General features: G+C 42.4%; 1 protein-coding gene across 1 annotated transcript in view; it reads left to right on the forward strand.

Annotated features, from left to right (window-relative positions):
- The window catches only part of unc13d (unc-13 homolog D (C. elegans)), a 104,508-nt gene that overhangs the window by 58,586 nt on the left and 24,388 nt on the right, over nucleotides 1-21,534 (forward strand). Inside the window, exons 15-18 of the mRNA XM_048611150.1 lie at nucleotides 1,499-1,642; nucleotides 4,650-4,742; nucleotides 5,395-5,631; nucleotides 17,257-17,325. Coding sequence (XP_048467107.1) covers nucleotides 1,499-1,642; nucleotides 4,650-4,742; nucleotides 5,395-5,631; nucleotides 17,257-17,325 — 543 coding nt within the window. The remainder of the gene's footprint in view (nucleotides 1-1,498; nucleotides 1,643-4,649; nucleotides 4,743-5,394; nucleotides 5,632-17,256; nucleotides 17,326-21,534) is intronic.

Below are 21,534 nucleotides of genomic sequence, written 5' to 3' on the forward strand. Positions count from 1 at the left end.
GAAAATGAATGGCATTACACTTTGGCAGTAAGAATAGAAGAGCTGAATATTAATTTAAATGGGATAGACTGCAGAAGGCTACAACAAAGGGATTTGGAAATCCTCATCCATGAATCACGAAAGGCTAGCAGGTAGTAGGGAAGGCAAATGAAATGTTGGTGTTCATTTCAAAGGAAATGGAGTATAAAAATAGAGAAATTTCGCTGTAACTGTACAAAGCATGTGCTAGAGCACAGCTAGAATACTGTGAACAGTTCTGCGCCCATTATCTAAGGAAAAATATAATAACTTTGGAGGCAGTCCAGAGACTGTTCACTAGGCTGATACCAGGTATGGGGGCCTCTTACGAAGAAAGGTTGAGTAGGTTAGGCCTATACTTGGAATTTAGAAGTATGAGAGGGGACATCACTGAATCAAACAAGATTCTTAAGGGACTTTTTAGGGCCAATGCAAAAAGGTTGTTCCCCTTTTATGGGAGAGTCTGAAACCAGAGGGCATAGTCTCAGAATAAGGAGTCACACATTTATGCCAATAAAGAGGAGGAATTTCTTCTCTCAGAAGATGGTGAATCTGTGGAATTCTTTATCACAGAGGACTGTTAAGACCATGTCATTTAGTATATTTAGGACTGAGAGACTTTTAATTAGTAAATGATTCAAGGATTATGGAGAGGGGAGGCAGGAAAGTGGAGTTGAGGATTATCAGATCAGCTGTGATATCATTGAATAGGCGGACCACACTTGATGGGCCAATTGGCCTACTTCTGCTCCTATGAGTAATGCCCTTATGGGTTATGGCTTACAATTTGACAGAATTGTAATCGCACCTTTTTACAACATCTCCACAGAATTCCTAGTTTTAATTGTTATTCCTGATAAGACTCCCAAATATCATACCAACAGCATACTTCAAGATCATTATGTTTGACATGGTGTGGTGGCTCAGTGGTTAACACTGCTGCCTCACAGTGCCAGGCACCCAGGTTTGATTTCAGCCTCCGGCATTGTCTGTGTGGAGTTTGCACATTCTCCCCATGTCTGCATGGGTTTCCTCTGTATGCTCCGGTTTCCTCCCACAGTCCAAAGATGTGCAGGTTAGATGGATTGGCCATGTTAAATTGCCCATAGTGTCCAGGGATATGCAGTCTAGGTGGATTAGCTATGGGAAACGCAGGGTTACATGGGTAGGGTAGGGGGTCTGGGTGGGATGCTGTTCAGAGGGTCGGTGTGGACTCTTGACTTGATTTAAGCTTTATTGTCACATGTCCTCAAGTACAGGAGTATAGTGAAAAGTGTATAATGTTGCCAAACACGGCACTGTCTTAGGTATGAAGGTGGACTGAATGGCCTGCTTCCACACTGTAGGGATTCTATTATTCTATGACAGTCATTGATATAGAGGATAAACCGTATCAGTCACATTAAGTAACCCTGAGGAGATTCTAAATAGTTACAAACAGTTTCTGTTTCAATGTTAACTCTCAGTATTATTTCTACAGCTGGAGTGTATGGGGGAAAAGAATAAACACAGTACCTCTGTTGTGGATATTGGAACCTGCTTCGCCAAGATCAAACACACTTGGACTGAGCTGAGTTGGCCAGAACCTGAGGAAGCTTTTGTCATCATGGTCAAGCTAACAGAGGTGAGTTGGAGCCTTGTGAAGCAGCAGGGCTAGGTCATTTAGAACACTTCATTCTCATTATTGGGTTTACCATGGTAAGGCACCCTCTGTTACCTCTCTACTCAGTAGAATTTTGTTTTGACACTTTGGCTTGGACTTTCATCATGAGTCAAGTCCAAAAAGTCATTAGAATTCCTTGCTCCATGACTTTTGAAAATGGTGGCTCGAGTGTTTTGATTTTGGTTGAGAACATGGTGGTGAGGAAAGGAGCTTTCTTTTTTTGCTGGTCTGTTCCTTTGGTGCCTCAAATAACTTCAAATAATGTTAATCTTGTCTCACACATGTCTTGTGTGATGTAACCTCTATGCCTCATTCTGTCCATGTTTTTTTCACCTTATGATCTGTATGTCGTTGCTTACTGTGATCTGCCTATACTGCTCGTAGACAAAGCTTTTCACATGTACTTAGGTGCATGTGACAATAAATCAAATCAATGCACCAAAACATAAAACAGCCCTGACCCCTCTGTGCTCTATCCATTGCCAACCCAATCCATCTCATACCAAATACTTACCATGGTAGAACCATCCACCCTCCATGCCATCTTATGCCCCTGTACTGAAACCCATGGTTCCTTATACCCTTCATGTCAACAAATGCACCACTACGACACCCAAATAGTCCTCTTAGCCCCTATGCCAACAGTGCTGACCCATGCCTCCCACCCACCATCCTTTGACCTTGCATCTACCAAGCAAGCTCACCTTGTGGACAGATCACAGGATGCATGCAGAAATGAGATAAAATGAGGCTGAGATTTTCCCCTTTTGAGATTAAACGTGGGGACAGGAATGTTAGGTGTTGACTACTACCCACAGCACTGGGGAAACTCACCGTCACACACCAATCAGTTTCAGATCTGACTGACAAGCTTCCTGGTCTGTCGAGGTCTTGAGAGTAACGTCCTGGCTCACCAGAAGTTGCCAACTAGTCAAAGGTTGGCAGCTTCTGGGTCCTAAAGATTGTCGGCCAAGGACTGAAGTTCAGGGAATACAATGATGAGAAGGCGAGTCTTTTTCTTTTGTTTCTTGTGCTCTGGGGATTGTGGGGAGAGGGGTCAGAGGCAAGAGTGGAGTTGGTTTTCTGAGGCCAAATTCTTATTCCCCCACCATATGTGACTCCAATAACTCCAGAATCTGGTAATAGAAGATGATCCAACATCTCTTCTCCCCACCCCACCAAATACAGTAGACATGTTGCCGTGGTTATCCTTTGAGGAGCTCAACCACTTCTTTCCCCTGGACAGTATTGACCACTTGAGGCTAGCAAATCAATGAACCTTCTTGCCTAGCATTTATTTGTTTAAAGGACGATTATCTCTCTGGGGCCTACTTGCCACCCGTTTTATCACTTGCAGGGAGGGGATAATTGTCTTACAGACTTTGCTATATTATAAAATCTCTTATCATAAAACCCATTTGTTAAATTTATGTTCTTTCAACAGATAAAGTCTGATAACAACAAATATTTGATTAAAGTGCATAAACCCTTATAATTGAAAGCATTAAAGTGGAATTCTAGTTAATTCCAAAGTGTCTATAGCCATTTGTAGTGGTCAATCAAACTGTGAAATGGCAGGCACCTTGATTTGATAATGGATGTTTGCAAAATTAGTCATGTGGCTGTAATCCAGTAATAGAAAGGTATGACAGAAATAGCAATCAGTATTTTTGTTTTTCAGAAAACAGGCATTATTTTCAAGCATTTAATGGACAGGACTTGTAAATGTCTTGACAGCTTTGATACTTGCTTTTCAAATGTCATCTTGATACTTTGACATTCCTTTAACAGCTCATCTGGACACTTCTGATAATGTCCTCTTGACAGTTTTTATAGTTTTGACAATCGACTTTTTCAGGTCTGTTGACAAGTTAAATGAGCTTGATTGTTAATGAGTTTTTTTTTACTTTTTACACACATTCATGCCCGCTTTTAACATTTCCAAAGAGTACCTTACTTTCCCCAAATGTGTTCTACAGCAATATCTAAGGGGACCTTAACTCTCTAATGGAGTAGCCCGGCTATCCAAAGAAAACAAAAAGTTCAGACTTGTTCTGACTGGATCTATGCTGTGCATTTTGGGTTTCACAACCCTGAACTACCATAATCCAACTTGAGTGAAGAGAGCTGGTATAAATGGTCAGCCTCCTCCACAAACTGTACAAGCACAAAATGTAGTCCCTGTGAAAATGGGAGGGGCCACATTCAGAGGTGGGCCATGCCACTTCCAGGCTTGTTCCTCATGAGGTTTCTTCACCATTTCAGAAAATACAAATGACCTGGAGTAACTTTGGCTGTGCTACACATCGTGAAAAGAGCTGTACTGAGCAGGGAAAGGAGATTGCCAGCAGGTCTGGGTATGAGTCACCCGAAGATACATACGGTCCAGTTTACGTTCTATAATTGATTTCTTTTAAAGAGAAGTGAGGGAGCTACAGATTTCTCAGATGTTTGATAGTCTCCAACGTTCAACCTTGATGTAGGCATTTTAACCACAGAACATAGCATCCTTACAGAGAGGTGCCCTAGTAGTACCTTCAGTGCCTTTAGTGCCCTCAGTACCATTCAGGTAGCTCGGGGTCAGTAACAGGGGCTCATATAATAGTGTTAAACCACATTGCACTCCCTCTCAAACTAGTCCCCATGGGTTTCAAAGCCACAAGATTTGAACAAATCCAAGAAAAAAAAACTTATTGATAAAATAAGAGCACAGCTGTAGTTCTTGTAGAACTCCTCTGTGCCATTACTCCCCTGTAGAATATCTGTTTCAGCATAATCATAATACTGTGTCAAATCTTAAAACCTCATTGAATATCAGTGACAGAAAGTGAAAACTCACCAGTTTTTAGAGGTAATCTGAACAGTGAAACGGTGTAAACATTGCTGCAACTCTGAAGCTCTGTCTATTCTGTTTGATTGCACACACATCTGTAAAATTGACAGTCCTCATGCATTCTTTATGTTGCAGGACATGTGCAAGATTGCATTAATGTACTGTCGGCTAATTGAAGCGAGGGCAGAAGAGCTATCAGTCAAGCACTATCAAGTACACGCAAGTGATGTGAGTGTTGACTGGATCCGCATCCGATTAAACATGTCATTCAAAACTTCAGCATCCGCATCTCCTCAAGGCAACGTACCATCAGTAGTAGACATTGATCAACATTTTATTAAGTGTTCATATGAACAGAATGATATTGATGTTCATTAGTAGACAGCTGTTGATAGAAACAATTGGATATACTTGTCAGTTAAAATCATTTTTTTCCCAGATGTGGCATCACTGGCAATGCCAAGATTGATTATCTGTACCTAGATTGGCCTCAAAGTAGTAGATGTTCTTCCAGACCTACTATAGGACTACTGGTGGATGGTACTTTCACAACGTTTTCAGATTGGGAATTCCAAGAGCAATGAGGAAGGGATGGTGATCATTTGTCCACGTCAGGTTGGATGTGACCTAGAGGAATACCAGCTCCAGAGATCCAAGTCTCACGGAACTCTTACTGGAAATGTGGGTTGAAGGGCTTTGGATAGGGAGGGGAGGGGAGAGGTTAAAAGCCATATCACTCAACATGTCTTATCTTTACTCTTTTCAATTGTGTTAATCTTGGGCCATTACAGTAGTTTCTCAATTTTGGAGTGTTAATGGTAGCTGAAGGAATGGCTAGAAACGTTCCACTGATGTAAATGTCCAATACCACCTTCTGCAGTCAGACATCCATGGAGTGAGGTCACTACAATTATGCGTGGTACTCAATAACATGAAGCAGCTGTGGGAGGTTATCTCCAAGCTTCCAGATGAACTGGACTGGCAAGGCCTGAAGGAAGACACAGCCGACATGATTCCAGAGGACCAGATCCAAAGCACACTGCATACTCAACTGGAAACGTTCAATAGCTCAATCAACAACAAGATCAAGGGGGTGATCCAAACCCTTGCACAGAAGGTATGGAAATCATTAATGTAACCAGTTTGTCCACAATAGATGCATCTCGAGGTACTGTTGAATTTTGGGGAGTTTGTGATCACAGTTACCCATTTGACCATTTGTAAGCAATGTTCAAGATGTTGTTAAAAAGCAGCAATTTAAATACAATATGCTATTAAGGAGAGATTATTCTAATTTAAAAAAAAAAATATGCGGCTCATGACAGATAAGAATGATTCTCCATTCCCAAAGCCATTCTGTAGCATGGAGGAACAGGGCAGTGGTTTTGAAGTGGTGGAGTGTTCGTCCCTTATGTAATGTTGTCTTTCGGGGTAGTCTTTCATCACAGCTGTGTTTGTTCTTCCCTAAAGCTGATGTAGGGGAACACCTAGTCTCCTCCCAAGAAGACAGCAGCTTGTTCCCCTGGATTGTCTCTCTCCTCGCCTATCCCTGTTAATCTCTCTTATTTTGGGCTTAGGCCATCTCTGCTGTGTCAATCACCTGTCTAAACCCTCTCAGCTAATGACCGTGGGTGAAAATTACAAGCTTTTGTTCTTAGTAAATGGTAAACTAACCATCAGATGAAAGTGGGCAAAGGGGCAGCAGTCATCCTGGCATCATCTGATGATTACTTTACCATTTACTAAGAACAAAAGCTTGTATTTTATCCAATGATTTTCCTAATAGTGTAATGCAGCACCCAATATAAATAAAAACCAAAAGAACTGCGGATGCTGTAAATCAGGAACAAAAACAAAGTTGCTGGAAAAGCTCAGCAGGTCTGGCAGCATCTGTGAAGGAAGAAAACAGAGTTAATGTTTCTGGTCCGGTGACCCTTCCGCAGAACTGATGGTGTCTGGGAAAACATCAGTTTATATGTAGAAAAAAGGGGAGGGGAATGGTGTAGGGAGTAAATGATAGGATAGAGCCTAAAGAGAGAAAAGAGCAGTTGAACAGACAGAGTTGACAACGATGACGCTGGGAGGGTGAATAGTTGTTAATGGGGACTCTTAGTGACTAACAACAGGGGGTGTGTAATGGCAGGCTATGTGGTAACAAGGCCTGGTGTGTGGGGTGGGTGGCTGGGACATGGGAGAGTTTAGGCCCTAAAATTATTGAACTCAGTATTGAGTCTGGAGGGCTGTAGGGTCCCCAAGCGGAAAATGAGGTGTTGTTCCTCCAGCTTGCTTTGAGCTTCACTAGAACACTGCAGCAAGCCAGAGACAGACATATTGGTCAGGGAGCAGGGGGGTGCGTTAAAGTGGCAGGCAACGGGTAGTTCAGGGTCTTCTTTGTGAGCAGAACATTGATGTTCTGTGAAGCAGTCACCTAGTCTACACTTCGTTTTCCCCAATATAAAGGAGACCACATTGTGAGGAGCGAATGCAGTAGACTAGGTTCTGGGAAGTGCAGGTGAAGTGTTGCTCCACCTGGAAGGTATGTTTGGGCCCTTGGATACTCGGGAGGGAGGAGGTAAAGGGGCAGGTGTTGCACCTTCACTGGTTACAGCAGAAGGTTCCGTAGGGCTGTGGGGGTGTTGGAGGCGAAGGAAGTGTGGACCAGGGTGTCCCGGAGGGAATGGTCCCTGCGGGAGGCGGACAAGGGAGGGGAGAGAATATGTGTCTGGTGGTGGCATCTTGCTGGAGGTGACGGAAATGGTGCCTGATGATCTTCTGGATGTGGATGCTGGTGGAATGATAGGAAAGGACAAGGGGAACCCTATCACTGTTGCAGGAGGGAAGAGAAGGGGTGAGGGCGGAAGTGCGGGAGATGGGTCGGACCTAGTTGAGGGCCCAGTTGACCACGGAGCTGGGGAATCCTCAGTTGAAGAAGAAGTTGGACATTTCGGAGGCTCCCTTGTCGAAATTGGCCTCATCTGAACATATACGACGGAGACGGAGGAACTCAGAGAATGGGATAGAGTGTTTACAGGAAGTGGGGTGTGAGAATGTATAGTCCAGATAGCTATGGGAGTCAGTGGGTTTGTAGTGGATATATAAATCTTTAACAGTGATGCTTATGACCTTTCTTCTGTTTTCATATGCTGGAAATCTGTTAATGTTTGCAGAAGGCTGGTTACTGCTGTAACACTCGGGCTGCACAGAAAACGTCAAATGTGAAATACTAAACGGGATTCAGTTTTAAAGTGGACTCTAATTTCCAACAATCACTTTTACTAGCAGATGATCAGCAGTAAAATGAGACATCAAAAACTAGGATGGGGATCATCACTGGATCTGGGAAATAAGCAGTACTCACTCCATTTCATCAGAGGAAAGAGTCACAGAGTCATACGTCACGGAAACAGACCCTCCAGTCTAACTCGTCCGTGCCGATGAAGTTTCCCAAATTAAACTAGTTCACTTGCCTGAGTTTGGCCCATATTGCTCTAAATCTTTCCTATTCATGTCCCTGCCAGGGCTAGTAGATCCTTCTTGAGATATGGGGCCCAAAACTGTGCACAATACTCCAAATGTGGCCTGACCAGAGCCTTATAGAGCCTCAGAAGTACATTCCTGCTTTTATATTCAAATTCTCTCAAAATAAATGCCAACATTGCATTTGCCTCCCTAACTACCGTCTGAACGTGTAAGTTTATCTTGAGAGAACCCTGGACTAGAACTCCCAAGTCTCTTTGCACTTCAGAATTTTCTCCCCATTTAGAAAACAGTCCATGCTTCTATTCTTCTTACCAAAATGCATGGCCTCACACTTTCCTACATGTACTCCATCTACCACTCCTTTGCCCACTCTCCTAACCTGTCCAAATCCTTCTGCAGCCTCCCCACCTCCTCAATACTACCTGTCCCTCTACCTATCTTTGTATCGTCTGCAAACTTAGCCAGAATGCTTACAGTTCCTTCATCTAGATCATTAATGTATAAAGTGAAAAGTTGTGGCCCTGACACTGACCCTTGCGGAACACCATTTGTCACCAGCTGTCAACCTGAGACAGACCCTTTTATCCCCACTCTCTGCTTTCTGCCTGACAGCCAATCTTCTATCCATGTTAGCACCTTGCCTCTGACATTATGGGCCATTATCTTACTCAATAGCCTCCTGTGCAGCACCGTGTCAAAGGCCTTCTTGAAGTCCACGTAGATAACATCCATCAGCTCTCCTTGATCTAACCTGCTCCTTACTTCCTCAAAGAGTTCTAACAGATTTGTCAGGCATGACGTGACCTTGATGAAACCATGTTGACCCAGCCCTGTTTTACCATGCACTTCCAAGTATTCAGAAATCTCATCCTTCACAATGGACTCCAAAATCTTACCCACGATCGAGTTTAGGCTAATCGACCTGTAATTTTCCTTCTTTTGACTTACTTGATTTTTAAACAGGGGTGTCACATTAGTGATTTTCCAGTCCTCTGGGACCCTCCCTGACTCTAGTGATTCCTGAAAGATCACCATTAACACTTCCACTATCTCTTCAGCTATCTACTTAAGAACTCTGGGGTATAGTCCATCTGGTCCAGGTGATGTATCCATCTCCTGGCCATTTATCCACCTCCCGGCCATTCAGTTTTTCTAGCACCTTCTCCTTGGTGATGGTTACCATACTCAGCTCTGTCCCCTGACTCTCTCAAATTTTTGGGATATTACTCGTGTCTTCCACTGTGGAGACTGACGCAAAGTAATTATTCAGTTCCTCAGTTATTTCCTTGTTCCCCACTACTATCTCTCCAGCGTCATTTTCCAGTGGTCCAATGTCCACTTTTGCCTCTCTTTTGTCCATCACATATCTAAAGAAACTCTTACCGTCTTCCTTTATATTACTGGCTAGCTTGCCCTCATATTTAATCTTCTCCCTCTTTTTTTTAATGCCCTCTGTTGATCTTTGTAAGTTTCCTAATCCTCTGGCTTCCCACTGCCCTTTGCCACATTATATGCTTTCTCTTTTGCTTTTATACTGTCCTTGACTTCCCTAGTCAGCCATAGCTGCCTCATCTTCCCTGTACCATGCTTCTTTTTCCTAGGGATGAATTTTTACTGTCTCCTGAATTACTCCTAGAAACTCCTGCCATTGCTGTTCCACTCTCTTTCCTGCTAGGCTCCTCTCCCAGTCAATTCTGCCCACCTCCTCCCTCATAGCTCTGTAGTCGCCTTTATTCAGCTGTAATTCCGTTACCTCTGATTCTATCTTTTCCCTCTCGAATTGCAGAGTAAATTTAATCATATTATGATTACTGCCTTCCAAGGGTTTCTTCACCTTAAGGTTCCTGACCAAGCCTGCCTCATTGCATAACATTAAATTCAGTATTGCCTGTTCCCTAGTGGGCTCCACCACAAGCTGCTCCAAAAAACCATCTCGTAGACATTCCACAAATTCCATTTCTTATAATCCACTGCCAACCTGATTTTCCCAGTCCACCCGCATATTGAAATCCCTCATGATCACTGTGACTTTGCCTTTCTTACACTAGGAGATAGAAAAGGTGTGTATCTTGCGTCCCAGCTCCTGACTACTGTTTGGAGGTCTGTACATAACTCCAACTATGGTTTTTTTTCACCTTTGCAGTTCCTCAGCTCTACCCACACAGATTCTACACCATCTGACCCTACTTCGTTTCTTACTATTGATTTAATTTCATTTCTTGTTAATAAGGCACCTGCATCCCCTCTGCCTACATGCCTTGGATATTCAGCTCCAAATCCTGATCCCCTTGCAGGCATGTCTCTGTGACGCTCATCAGTCATATCTGCCAATTTTGATCTGCGCCACAAGCTCATTTACCTTGTTCCTTATACTGCGTGCATTCAGAGATAACACCTTCAGTCCTGTATTAACCATCCTTCTTCTCATTGTCGTTCGTTTATCCAGTGTGCTTGAAGTCTGATTCCTAACCGTTTCCAAACATTCTGTCCTATTTGTGTCTGTGCTGGAGACTTTAATAACCTCTCCTGTGTTGTCCTTTCCTGTCATTTTTTTTCATATTTTTCCACGCGGTTGAATATACCCCTACGGATGTTGCTTTGTTCCCCACTGAGGCAAGTTTCACCATTCCCTTCCCCCCCAGCTTTCTATTTTAAAGTCCTGTTGACCAGCCTATTAACCCTTTTCGCTAAAAATCGGTCCCGGCTCGGTTCAGGTGGAGACTGTCCCACCGGTACAGATCCCTCCTGTTCCAATGCTGATGCCAGTGTCCCATGAAAAGGAACCCCCTCTTTCCCACATCACTCTCTTACCCATGTGTTTACTTCCCTTATTATCGCATCTCAATGCCAATTTGCACATGGCTCGGACAGTAATCCGGAGATTATAATCCTTGAGGGCCTGTTCTTTAATTTCATTCCTAGCTCCTGATAATCCCTGAACATGTCCTCTTTCCCAGTCTTGCCTATGTTATTTGTTCCGACGTGGACCACAACAACTGGATCCTCCCCCTCTCTCTTCAATATCCTTCCAAGCCGGTCAGAGATTATCGGGCAGGCAACATACCATACAGGACTCTCGATCCTGCTTACAAAGATACTATCTATTCCCCTGAATACAGAATCCCCACAACTACCACATGTCTTTTTGCACCCCCCTCATGAATGGCCTCCCGTACCACGGTGCAGTGGTCATCCTCCCTGTAGCCCTTTTCCTCATTCACACAGGAAGCAAGTACCTCGTACCTGTTGGATAAGGTCAAGAGCTAAGGCTCCTCTGTTCCTGAATGCAGGATCCCTCTATCTGCCTCACTTGCAGTCATCCCCTGCTGTCCCTGGCCACTGACCAAATTTGAAGTACTTAATCTACCAGGTGTGACTGCCTCCTGAAACACAGAATCCAGGTAACTCTTCCCCTCCCAGATGTGCTGCAGTGTTTGAAGCTTAGATTCCAGCTCATCAGCTTTGAGCTGAAGTTTCTCGAGCAACCAACACTTGCTGCAGATGTGGTCACTGCAGTTCGCAATGGGATCAGCCAGCTCCCACATCATACAGCTACAACACAACACCTGTCCAGCCATTTCTACTTAGTTAATTACTTTATTGCAATAATTAAATTTATTGATACCTCTTTACTGTGTTCTTTTTCAAATTTAGTGCAGATTTCCTACCAGCCAATCAGGTCACAGCCTCCCTGTGATGTCACTCTAGGTTCTTTTTGCAGCTACAATGTGCCCCGAGCCCCGGCAGGTTTATACTCACTCTGTGCTGCTGCTCCTCTGCCCTCCGACAGCTTCCTGCCGACAAGGCCGTGATCCCCAAGCCCCGTTAGGTTTATACTCACTCTGTGCTGCTGTTCGTCCACCCTCCGACAGCTTCCCGCCGATTACGACCCTCTGTCTCTTACTGTCGAGCCAATTTTGTATCCAATTGGCAAAATCTCCCTGAATCCCATGTGATCTAACTTTACTAATCAGTCTACCATGCAGAACTTTGTCAAATGCTTTTCTAAAGTCCATGTAGACAATGCCGACTGCTCTGCCCTCAATCCTTTTGGTTATGCCCTCAAAAAACCCAATCAAGTTTGTGAGACATGATTTCCCACGCTCAAAACTATGCTGACGATCCCTAATCATCCTTGCCTCTCCTAATGCATGTAAATCCTATCTATCAGAACCTGCTTCAACAACTTACCCACTACTGTTAAACTTACCAGTCTATAATTCCCAGGCTTCTCATTACAGAATTACTTAAATAAAGGGACAACATTAGCCACTCTCCAGTCTTCCAGCACTTCATCTGTGGCTATAGAAGATACAAATATCTGTGCTTGGGGCCCCGCAATAAATTCCCACAATGTCCTGGGAAACACTTGATCAGGTCCCAGAGATTTATCCAGCTTTGTTTGCTAAGACCACCAGCACCTCCTTTTCTGTAATGTGAACTGTTTTCAAGACATCACTATTTATTTCCTCAAGTTCCCAGCCTCCATGTCTTTCCCCACAGTTAAAAACTTACGTGAAATATTCATTTAGTATCTCTCCCATTTCCTGTGGTTCCACACATAGATAACCTCGTTGATCTTCGAGGGGTCCTATTCTTTCCCCAATTGCTCTTTTATACTTAATGTGCTTATCAAATCTCTTTGGATTATCCTTAACCTAATCTGCCAAGGTTATTTTATAGTCCCTTTTTGCCCTCCTGATTTCCTTCTTAAGAATGCCCCTGCACCACTTTTATTCTTTAAGAGATTCACTTGATCCCTGTTATCTATACTTAACACTTTATTCATCCATTGTTCCTTACTCTTACCAGCCTTACCCTTCACTCTAACAGGAACATAATGCTTCTGATCTCTTGTTATCCCATTTTTGAAAGCCTCCCTTAACCTGCAAACCAATCAACTTTTGAAAGTACCTGTCTCATACCTGTCAAAATTTGCCTACTCCAATTAAGAACTTTAACTTTTATACAAGGCCTATCTTTTCCGTAACTATTTTAAAACTAATAGAACTATGATCACTGGCCCCAAAGTGCTTCCCACAAACATTTCAGTCACTTGCCCTGCCTTATTTCCCAAGGGAAGGTCAAATTCTGCTCCTTCTGTAGTCGGTAGAATCAGAGATCCCTACAGTGTGGAAGCAGACCATTCAGCCCATCGAGTCCACACTGACCCTCTGAAGAGCATCCCACCCAGATCCACATCCCTACCAATCCCTGCATTTCTCATGGCTAATCCATATAGCCTGCACATCTCTGGACACATCGGTAATTTAGTATGGCCAATCCACCTAACCTGCACATCTTTGGACCATGGGAGGAAACCCACAAGGAGAATGTACAAACTCCACACATCTACATATGATAGAAAATTTTCTTGAACACATTTAACAAATTCCTCACCATCCAAGCCCTTAACACTATGGCAGTCCTAGTCCCTAAGACCTAAGTCCCTACAGTCCTATTATTCTTACATATATCTGAGATCTCTGTACATATTTGCTCCTCCGTTTCCCTCTGACTATTGGGTGTCCAATAGTACAAACCCATCAAGGTGCTCATCCCCTCCTTATTTCCGAGTTCCATCCATGTAACCTTACTGGATGATCCCTTAGAAATATCCTTTCTAAGTACAACAGTAATGTATTCCCTAATCAATAATGCACTCCCACTCCTCTCTTCCCTTTCTATTCTTTTTATAGGATCTAAGTGATGGAACATTGAGCTGCTAGTCCTGCCCCTCCCTCAGTCATGTTTCTGTAATGACTATGATGTCCCAGTTCCATGTTTCCATACATGCCCTGAGTTCACCTTACTTACCTGTAAGACTCTTTGCATTGAAATAAATCAGTTTAATTCTTCAGAGTTACCTTGTTCTCTGACTTGCTCTTACCATCCTCACCTGTCTCTCTATTATTACTACTACTTAGAATCTCTCCACACCACCATCCACCCCTGCCCACCCCACCCCCAAACCCCACTAGTTTAAAGGCTCACAAATAGCACTAGCAAATCTCGTCAGGGTAGTGTTACGCTTCCAATTCATCCCATCCCTTTTGAACAGGTCTGTTTTGCCCCAGTAGAGATCCCAATGATCCAAAAATCTGAATCACTGCCTCCTTACCAGCTCCTCAGCCATCGATTTATCTGCCGTATCTTCCTATTCCAAATATCTCTTGCCCATGGCACTGGGAGTAATTCAGAGATTACTACCTTTTTGAGGTCGTGCATTTTAATCTTCTATCTAACTGCCTGTACTCACTCTGCAAAGCCTCAATCTTTTCTTTAAATATGTCGTTCTTACCAATGTATGCAGCAGCTCTGGCTCTTCACTCTCCTATTTGACAATATGCTGCAACCTTTTGATACATCCTTCATCCTAGCACCAGGGAGGCAACATACCATCCTGAATTGTCACTCATGGCCACTGAATCTTCTGTGCCCCTGACAGGAAAGTCCCCTATAACAATTAATCTTTTGAACCTTGACAAACCCTGTTTCATATAAGATTCATTCTTGGTGCACAAGACCTGGCTGCCACTTCTATTTTTCTCTGAGAGACTGTTTTCTCACCCCAACCCAAACAGTAGTCAAAGTGGTATATCTATTTGAGAGAAGAATAGCCACAGGAGACTTCTGCACTAACTTCCTACCTCTCCTGACAGTCACCCATCTATCTAAATGAACCTGCTTGGTGACCACCTCTCTAAATCTATTAACCATCACACTCTGTGCCACCTGTATGCTCCTCAGTGACTCCAGCTGCTTCTCCAGCCGATTCAAGCGGTCTGATATGAGACGGATCCAAACACACCTCTTGCAGTCATAGTCTCCAGGGACAGTCAACAGCTCTCTAATCTCCCACATCCGTCAGGAGAATATGCCACTCTATTGACTGCCATAATTGCCCCTTAAACATTTGCTAACATAGGCTTGTCTAAAAAGACCCACACTTTTCTCAAATCCAGTGTTTGTAGACTGATTGCTGCTGACACAATATGCTGGAAGAACTTAAAGACTATATTCTATAAGGCCTAAAAGAAGAAGCTCTAAAAACACTGAGATAGCAAGAACTGCAGATGCTGGAATCGGAGATAACATAGAGAAGGGTCCCAACCCGAAACATTAGCTTCCCTGTTACTATGATGCTGCCTGGCTTGCATTCCTCCAGCTCTACACTTTGTTCGCTCTAAATACCACCTTTCTTAAAAAAAAAATCCTCCCTTCCCTTACCCACAGTTTCTAATTTTAAGCATACAAAAAAGAAAAAAAATTTAATTTCTTAAAATCCAACACTTCGCTTAAACTCCCAGCAACCGAAAACCATCATCTCCTTAGATCCTCTGTCTCCAACTCTGAGTAAAGTTCGGTTGATTCCCTCCAACTGCTGGATTCAGCCTTTCAAAAATAATGGATCCAGGAATCCTGCTCCCCATCATAATTTAAACAACCACGAACGAGCACTTGACAAACAAGTTGAAAAGGTCAATCTTCCGAGATCCACGAACACAAAAGGAGCCATCGACACCTCAACAGACACATGGACAGGCCTGTCCCACAAATAACTCAATCTCTCCTTCCTTACTTTTTTAAAAAAATTGAAATATAAAAGTTCCAAGAATAATTTTAAATGGAATTCTTTTTACTTCTGCTCTCGAAAAACAGAGAAAAATTACAAGAAAGACCTCAAATGCAGAAGCAGATGTAAAAGCTACACTATTCTCCTGCCATTTTTTTCAATATGTGGGAGTTCACTTTGTGGGTGATGGTCTGACTTGTACATCCACAGTCACAGTTTGAATTGTTCCTTTTGTTCTAGTTGTCAAGCAGGTAGCTACATCCTCCAAATTATCATAGAGTCAGGGTCATATAGTATAGAAAAAGCTCTTTGGCCCACCCATGTCTATGACGACCAACAGATCCCAAATTTCTACCATCCTCTAAATGAAAAACATTTTCCTCAGATCCTCTCTAAACCACTGACTCCTCACCTTAAATTTAAGCCCTCTGGCCTTAGACACGTCTGCCATGGAGAAAATATTCTCACTACTAGATAATCAATGACTAGAGACTGAATTAAACGGGAATAGTTCATTGAATGAGAGCATATATTTCACTGTGTAAAAACAGATCATTTCCTTCTTAACTCTTGTCTGGTTACCTAGACATAGGGGCTCTTGAGAAGCAAGTGCTTCTTGAACTCAAACAACAGAACAAAGCAGCAGAAACATGTGCAGCACCACAGTATTAGACAGTGCCAAGTATAGACTAGATCAGACGGACATGACAGAATCTCTTCTGTGAAGAGATTGCTGAACGAGTTTAGGTTTTTATAAAAGTCCAGCAGTGTTTGTGCCTATGTTCTCTGACATGCCCTCTCGTGAGCTTGACCAAACAGCAGATGTTGAGCTTTCAAGTGAAGTTAAGCTCCCGACCAGCAATACTTCACTATTTTTTTCTAAATTCCCAATGATTGCCTAGAGGAAAGATGCTGTTTTTGTTTAGAAAATAATGACTGAGGAAATTTTCCTCATTCTTCAAACTGAGCCATACTTACTTTTGTTGTGGAGATTAGTAGGTATGACCTGTTCAGAGGGATTATAGCAAAACAAAATTATTACATTTGATTTTTGTCACTGTTTTATTTATAACTGATGGCTAACCATCCACACACACAATTTCTGTGTGGTTGTTCCCATCTTTCTTCATTTGCTATGGTTGAAGACAAGCAGAATCAGCTGTGAAATGGCCATTCCTGACATTACTTCCACTGGTGTAACTGTGGGAGAGACCAATGTAAGATACTACTTGGGATAGTATCAAGTTAAACAGCAGATTAATCTCCTTGGTGTAGGTTGACTGAGCCATAAAACCCAAGGACGTGATATTTAGCTTCATGATTGACTAACTGTAGTCAATTCCACAGATATCTTTGGGCATAGAGAAAGGACATTTCTTGGTTTCCCTTGTGGCTTGGGTTCACTTCCTTGTATGTCCAGCTGATGTAGTTATGATTTATTCACCTTCCAGCAGCCTTCCTGCTCCTATGATGCTGCTTGGCCTGCTGTGTTCATCCAGCTCTACACCTTGTTATCTCTTATTCACCTGTTATTGTGTTATAGTGGATTCTTTCATATTGCCATTTTAGTCTGAGATTTGGAGTCTGAAATATAAGATAATTAAAGTTGAAGATATCTAACTGATGCAAGTACATGATTAAAGAACTTAATCAAGTCTAAATCTATTCTTGTCTTGATTTTATCAGTTGCAAGCCGACATAAAGATTCACATCCACAACCTGTCAGCATCCAGTGACGCCGTTCCATTGGATGATGTAAGTACTACATCAATAACACCACCCAAAGAAGTCACAGTTACTGAAAACCAAAACTTGATTTGTTTCGCCAGGACATTCTCTGACTGCTATTAAAAGAGAGCTCCTCAGTGGCTTGGTTCTCAAATGGATCAGCAAACTTAAAGATCCTGGATATGATCCTGGTCTATAGTGAACTGTAGTTCAAGCGTGAGCTACGGCTCAGTTGTAGCACTTCTTGCTTCTGCACATCAGAAGATTGTGAGTTCAAGTCCCACAGTTGAATGCAAAACTTAAAGTGAGACATTCCCACTGCAGTACTGCGGATGTGCTGCATGATTGGAATTACCATTTTTTTGGCTGAGATATTAAACTAATGGCCCTGTGTATCACCTCTGGAGGCAAAAGATTCTGCAGCACAATTTTAAAGAAGGGTACACCACCCCAGCGTCCTGGCCAATATCTATACATATATTTTGGCCTCGACCAATATCAGTACGTTAGGTTATCTGGTCACTATCTTATTACCATTTGTGGAAGCTGGTTACGTGCAAATTGACTATGGCATTTTCCACAATATGCCAGAGATTACAGAAGTACTGAGACTTTCTGAAGTCCAGAAAGGTACAATATACTTGGATGTTATAATAAACTTCCAGTCCCCATCTTTTAAAGAGAAGAAAAGGTCAGTTAAGGGTTCCGACTGATTTGGTGAAACCTGCTGGAAAGTACATTTGCATCAGGCAGTTATAGAATCGTGCGTGGCAAGACAGTTCAATGGTCTGGTGTTATTTCTTGTCAAGGCTCACCTAGAAAGGCTGGCTTGGATGAGTTATCAGAGGGTGCTGAGTGTGTGTAGAAAAGAGGAGAAATAATAGTGGGGAGGGGTTACAACATTCATGAGTAGAGTGAATACCTGAAATGTCAAGGACACCATATGGAATATTAACCATCATGTTTAACAGCTATTTAGACAGAAACATGAATGGGCAGGGAACAAAGGCAGACAGACCATGTGTACACAATTGGGATCAGTTTAGAGTGGCATCAAGGTTGGCACAGACATGGAGGGATGAAGGGCCTATTTCTGGCTATACTGTTTTATGTACATCAGCAGATTGCCCAAATGGTTAATTATCATCAGATTGATGAGTTCATTGGAATTGAATTTATAAGCTTGTGTAATTTGGAAGAGAGGGAAGGGAGGGAAATGAGAAAGGTGGAGAGGATAGAAGGAAGGACTGATGGGCAAATAAAGGAAACTAACAACAAACTACATTGATATGGTGCCTTTAGTGCAGCAAAACACCACCAAGCATTGAACAGTACTATTACAAAGCATAATTTGACACAAGCACATAGGTTGATAACTAGCTTGCTGGAGATTTTTGAAATGGTAACAGAGGGTTGGTGAGGGCAAGGTTGTAGATGTAGTTTACATGGACTTCCAGAAGGTATTCAATACAGATTTGAGAAAAGTTATACCTTATGGAATAAAAGGAGTAGCAACATGAATACAAAGCTGACTAGAGACAGAAGTCGGGTAATAGTTAATGGAACATTTGTTGCTTTTTTTCCAACATTGGGAGCCTTTCTTTTCCTGATATATATTAATGATCTAGATCTCTGTGTGCAGGGGACAATTTCATAATTTGTGACGACAAAACTTTGAAGAATTATAAACTGAGAAGGATGGTGTTAAACTTCAAAAAGATGTTGACAAGTTCATGGAGTGGGTGGATAGGAGGCTCAGTGCAAGAGGTGATACACTTTGGTGAAAAGAACATGGGAGACAGTATAAAATGAGGGGTACTATTCTAAAGGATGTGCAGGAGCAGGAAGAGGTGTTGATGTACATGTCATTAAAAATGATAGAACAGGTAGAGGGTGCATTTAAAAAGTTGACTATTATAGGGGCATAGGAGACCAGAGCAGGGAGGGTAAGGTGAATTTATTAAGGATATTATTTAGAGCTCAGCTGAAGTGTAAAGCCTAGGAGCCACACTATAGGAAGAATGAAGGCATTGGAGAGAGTGCAGATGGTTTACAAGAATGGTCCCAGGGATGAGAAACTTCAGTTATTTAGACTGGAGAAGTTCTCCTCAAAGGAGAAGGTCAAGGGGAGATTTGCTTGAAGTTTCCAAAATCATGAGGGGTCTGGGCAGAGTAGATAAAGAGAAACTGTTCCCACTTGTAAGAGGATTGAGCATAAGCGGGAACAGATTCAAAATATTTTGCAAAAGAATCAAATGGAAGGTGAGGAAAAAGCTTTTTCCCAGAATGAATATTAGAATCTGGAATATACTACCTGGAAATGTGGCGGAGTCAGGTTTAATTAAGGCATATAAAGCTAATGGCCAAGTGTTGGAAAATGGAATTGGAATAGTTAATGGACTGTTTTCAACTGGCATGGACAGAACGGGCCAAAGGGCCTTTTTTCTGTGCTACACACCTCTATGACTGTATATGAAGAAATGTTTCTTCCCATTTACGCTATCAATGCCTCTCATAATTTTATGCATCTCAATCAGATCCCCCTCAGGCTTCTCGGCTCCAAGGAAAACAACCCCTCTGCCCAAACTCTCCAGCCTAGGCAATATCCTAGTGAATCTCCCTGCACCCTCTTGTACAGTCCCAACCTTCCTATTGTGTGATGACCACAGTACTCCAGTTGTGGCCTAATTAGCATTATATAAAGCTATATCATAATCTCCCTGCTTTTGCATTCAGTGCCTCAACTAATGAAGTATCACATCAGCTCTGATGAAGAGTCATCTAGCTTGCTTTCTCTCCATGGATACTGTCTGACCTGCTGTGATCTCCAGCATTTGTTGCTGTCAGAAGTATCCCGTATACCACCTAAACCACATTATCTACCTGTCTTGTTGCATTCGAGGATCTGTGGACACGCACACTGAAGTCTCTCTGATTCTCTGTACTTCCTAGGGTCCTACTGTTCATCATGTACTCCCTTGCATTGTCAGTCCTCCCAAAAATACATCACCTTGCACTTTTTAGGATTATTGTTCTGCCCATCTGTCCAACTTGTCTATATCTTCTGTCTAAAGCTTTGCTCTTCACTGTTTACCACACTGCCAATTTTTGTTTTCTTTGTGAACTTACTGATCATACCTGTTACAGTCATGTCTAAATTATTAATATTCACTACAAACAGCAAGGGACCCAGCACTGAACCCAGAACACAGGCTTTCAGCCATAATAGCACCCTCTAACTATCCACCTCTGCTTCCTGCAAACTAAGCCAATTTTGGATCCAATTTGCCAAATTGTCCTGGATCCAAGGGCTTTTCCTTCTTGACCAGTCTGCCACGTGAGACCACGTCAAAAGTCTTACTGAAGTCCATGACGAGTACATCAACTGCACTACTTGAATCTATACAACTAGCTGCTTTGAAAATTCAACTTTTTTTAAGACAGATATGCTGACTATCCTCGATTTAATGCTTCCCTCTCCAAGTGGAGATTAATGCTGTCCTTCAATGTTTTCCAATAGTTTCCATACTTCTGATGTTAGACTCATGGCCTGTAGTTTTCAAGTTTTTTCCTAGTACACTTATTGAATAATGGTATCACATTATATGCCCAGAGAGGATTCAACAAATTGTCAGAGCACCTGTAATCTCCTCTCTTGCCTCCCACAGCAGCTTTGAATACATTTCATGTGGGTCAGGGGATTTATCCACTTTCAAGTCTGGTAAAATTGCTAATGCCTCCTCCCTCTTAAAGCTAATTTGTTTAAATGTATCACAGTCCCCCCTCCCTGATTATAATCCTATATTGTCCTTCGCTATAACAATTATAGATGCAAAGTACACATTTAAAACCTCACCTACATCTTGGGGCACCACACACATTGCTACTTTGGTCTCTAATGGTCCTAATGCTCTTGCCCCGAATATTTTTATAAAATGCCTTTTTGAATTTTCCTTTTCTTTATCCACCAGTGTTTTCGCATTCTCCCGTCACTCTTCTAGTTTTTTTTTAAAATAACATCCTGGAGTTTCTATTCCTCTTGGACTTCAGCTGTTTGGACCCTTGGAGTCTGCTAAAAGCTTATCTTTTATTCCTTATCCAAACATATACAGCATTTGACACACAGGAGTCTGTGGGCTTGTTAGTCCCACCCTTCATCTTTATGGGAACATGTTGGCCCTCTGCATAATTCCTGACCATGACCCGTGGTTGATACTCGGTGAGTCAGCATAGATA

Source organism: Rhincodon typus, chromosome 23 (assembly GCF_021869965.1).
Source record: "Rhincodon typus isolate 14 chromosome 23, sRhiTyp1.1, whole genome shotgun sequence".
Classification (NCBI taxonomy): domain Eukaryota; kingdom Metazoa; phylum Chordata; class Chondrichthyes; order Orectolobiformes; family Rhincodontidae; genus Rhincodon; species Rhincodon typus.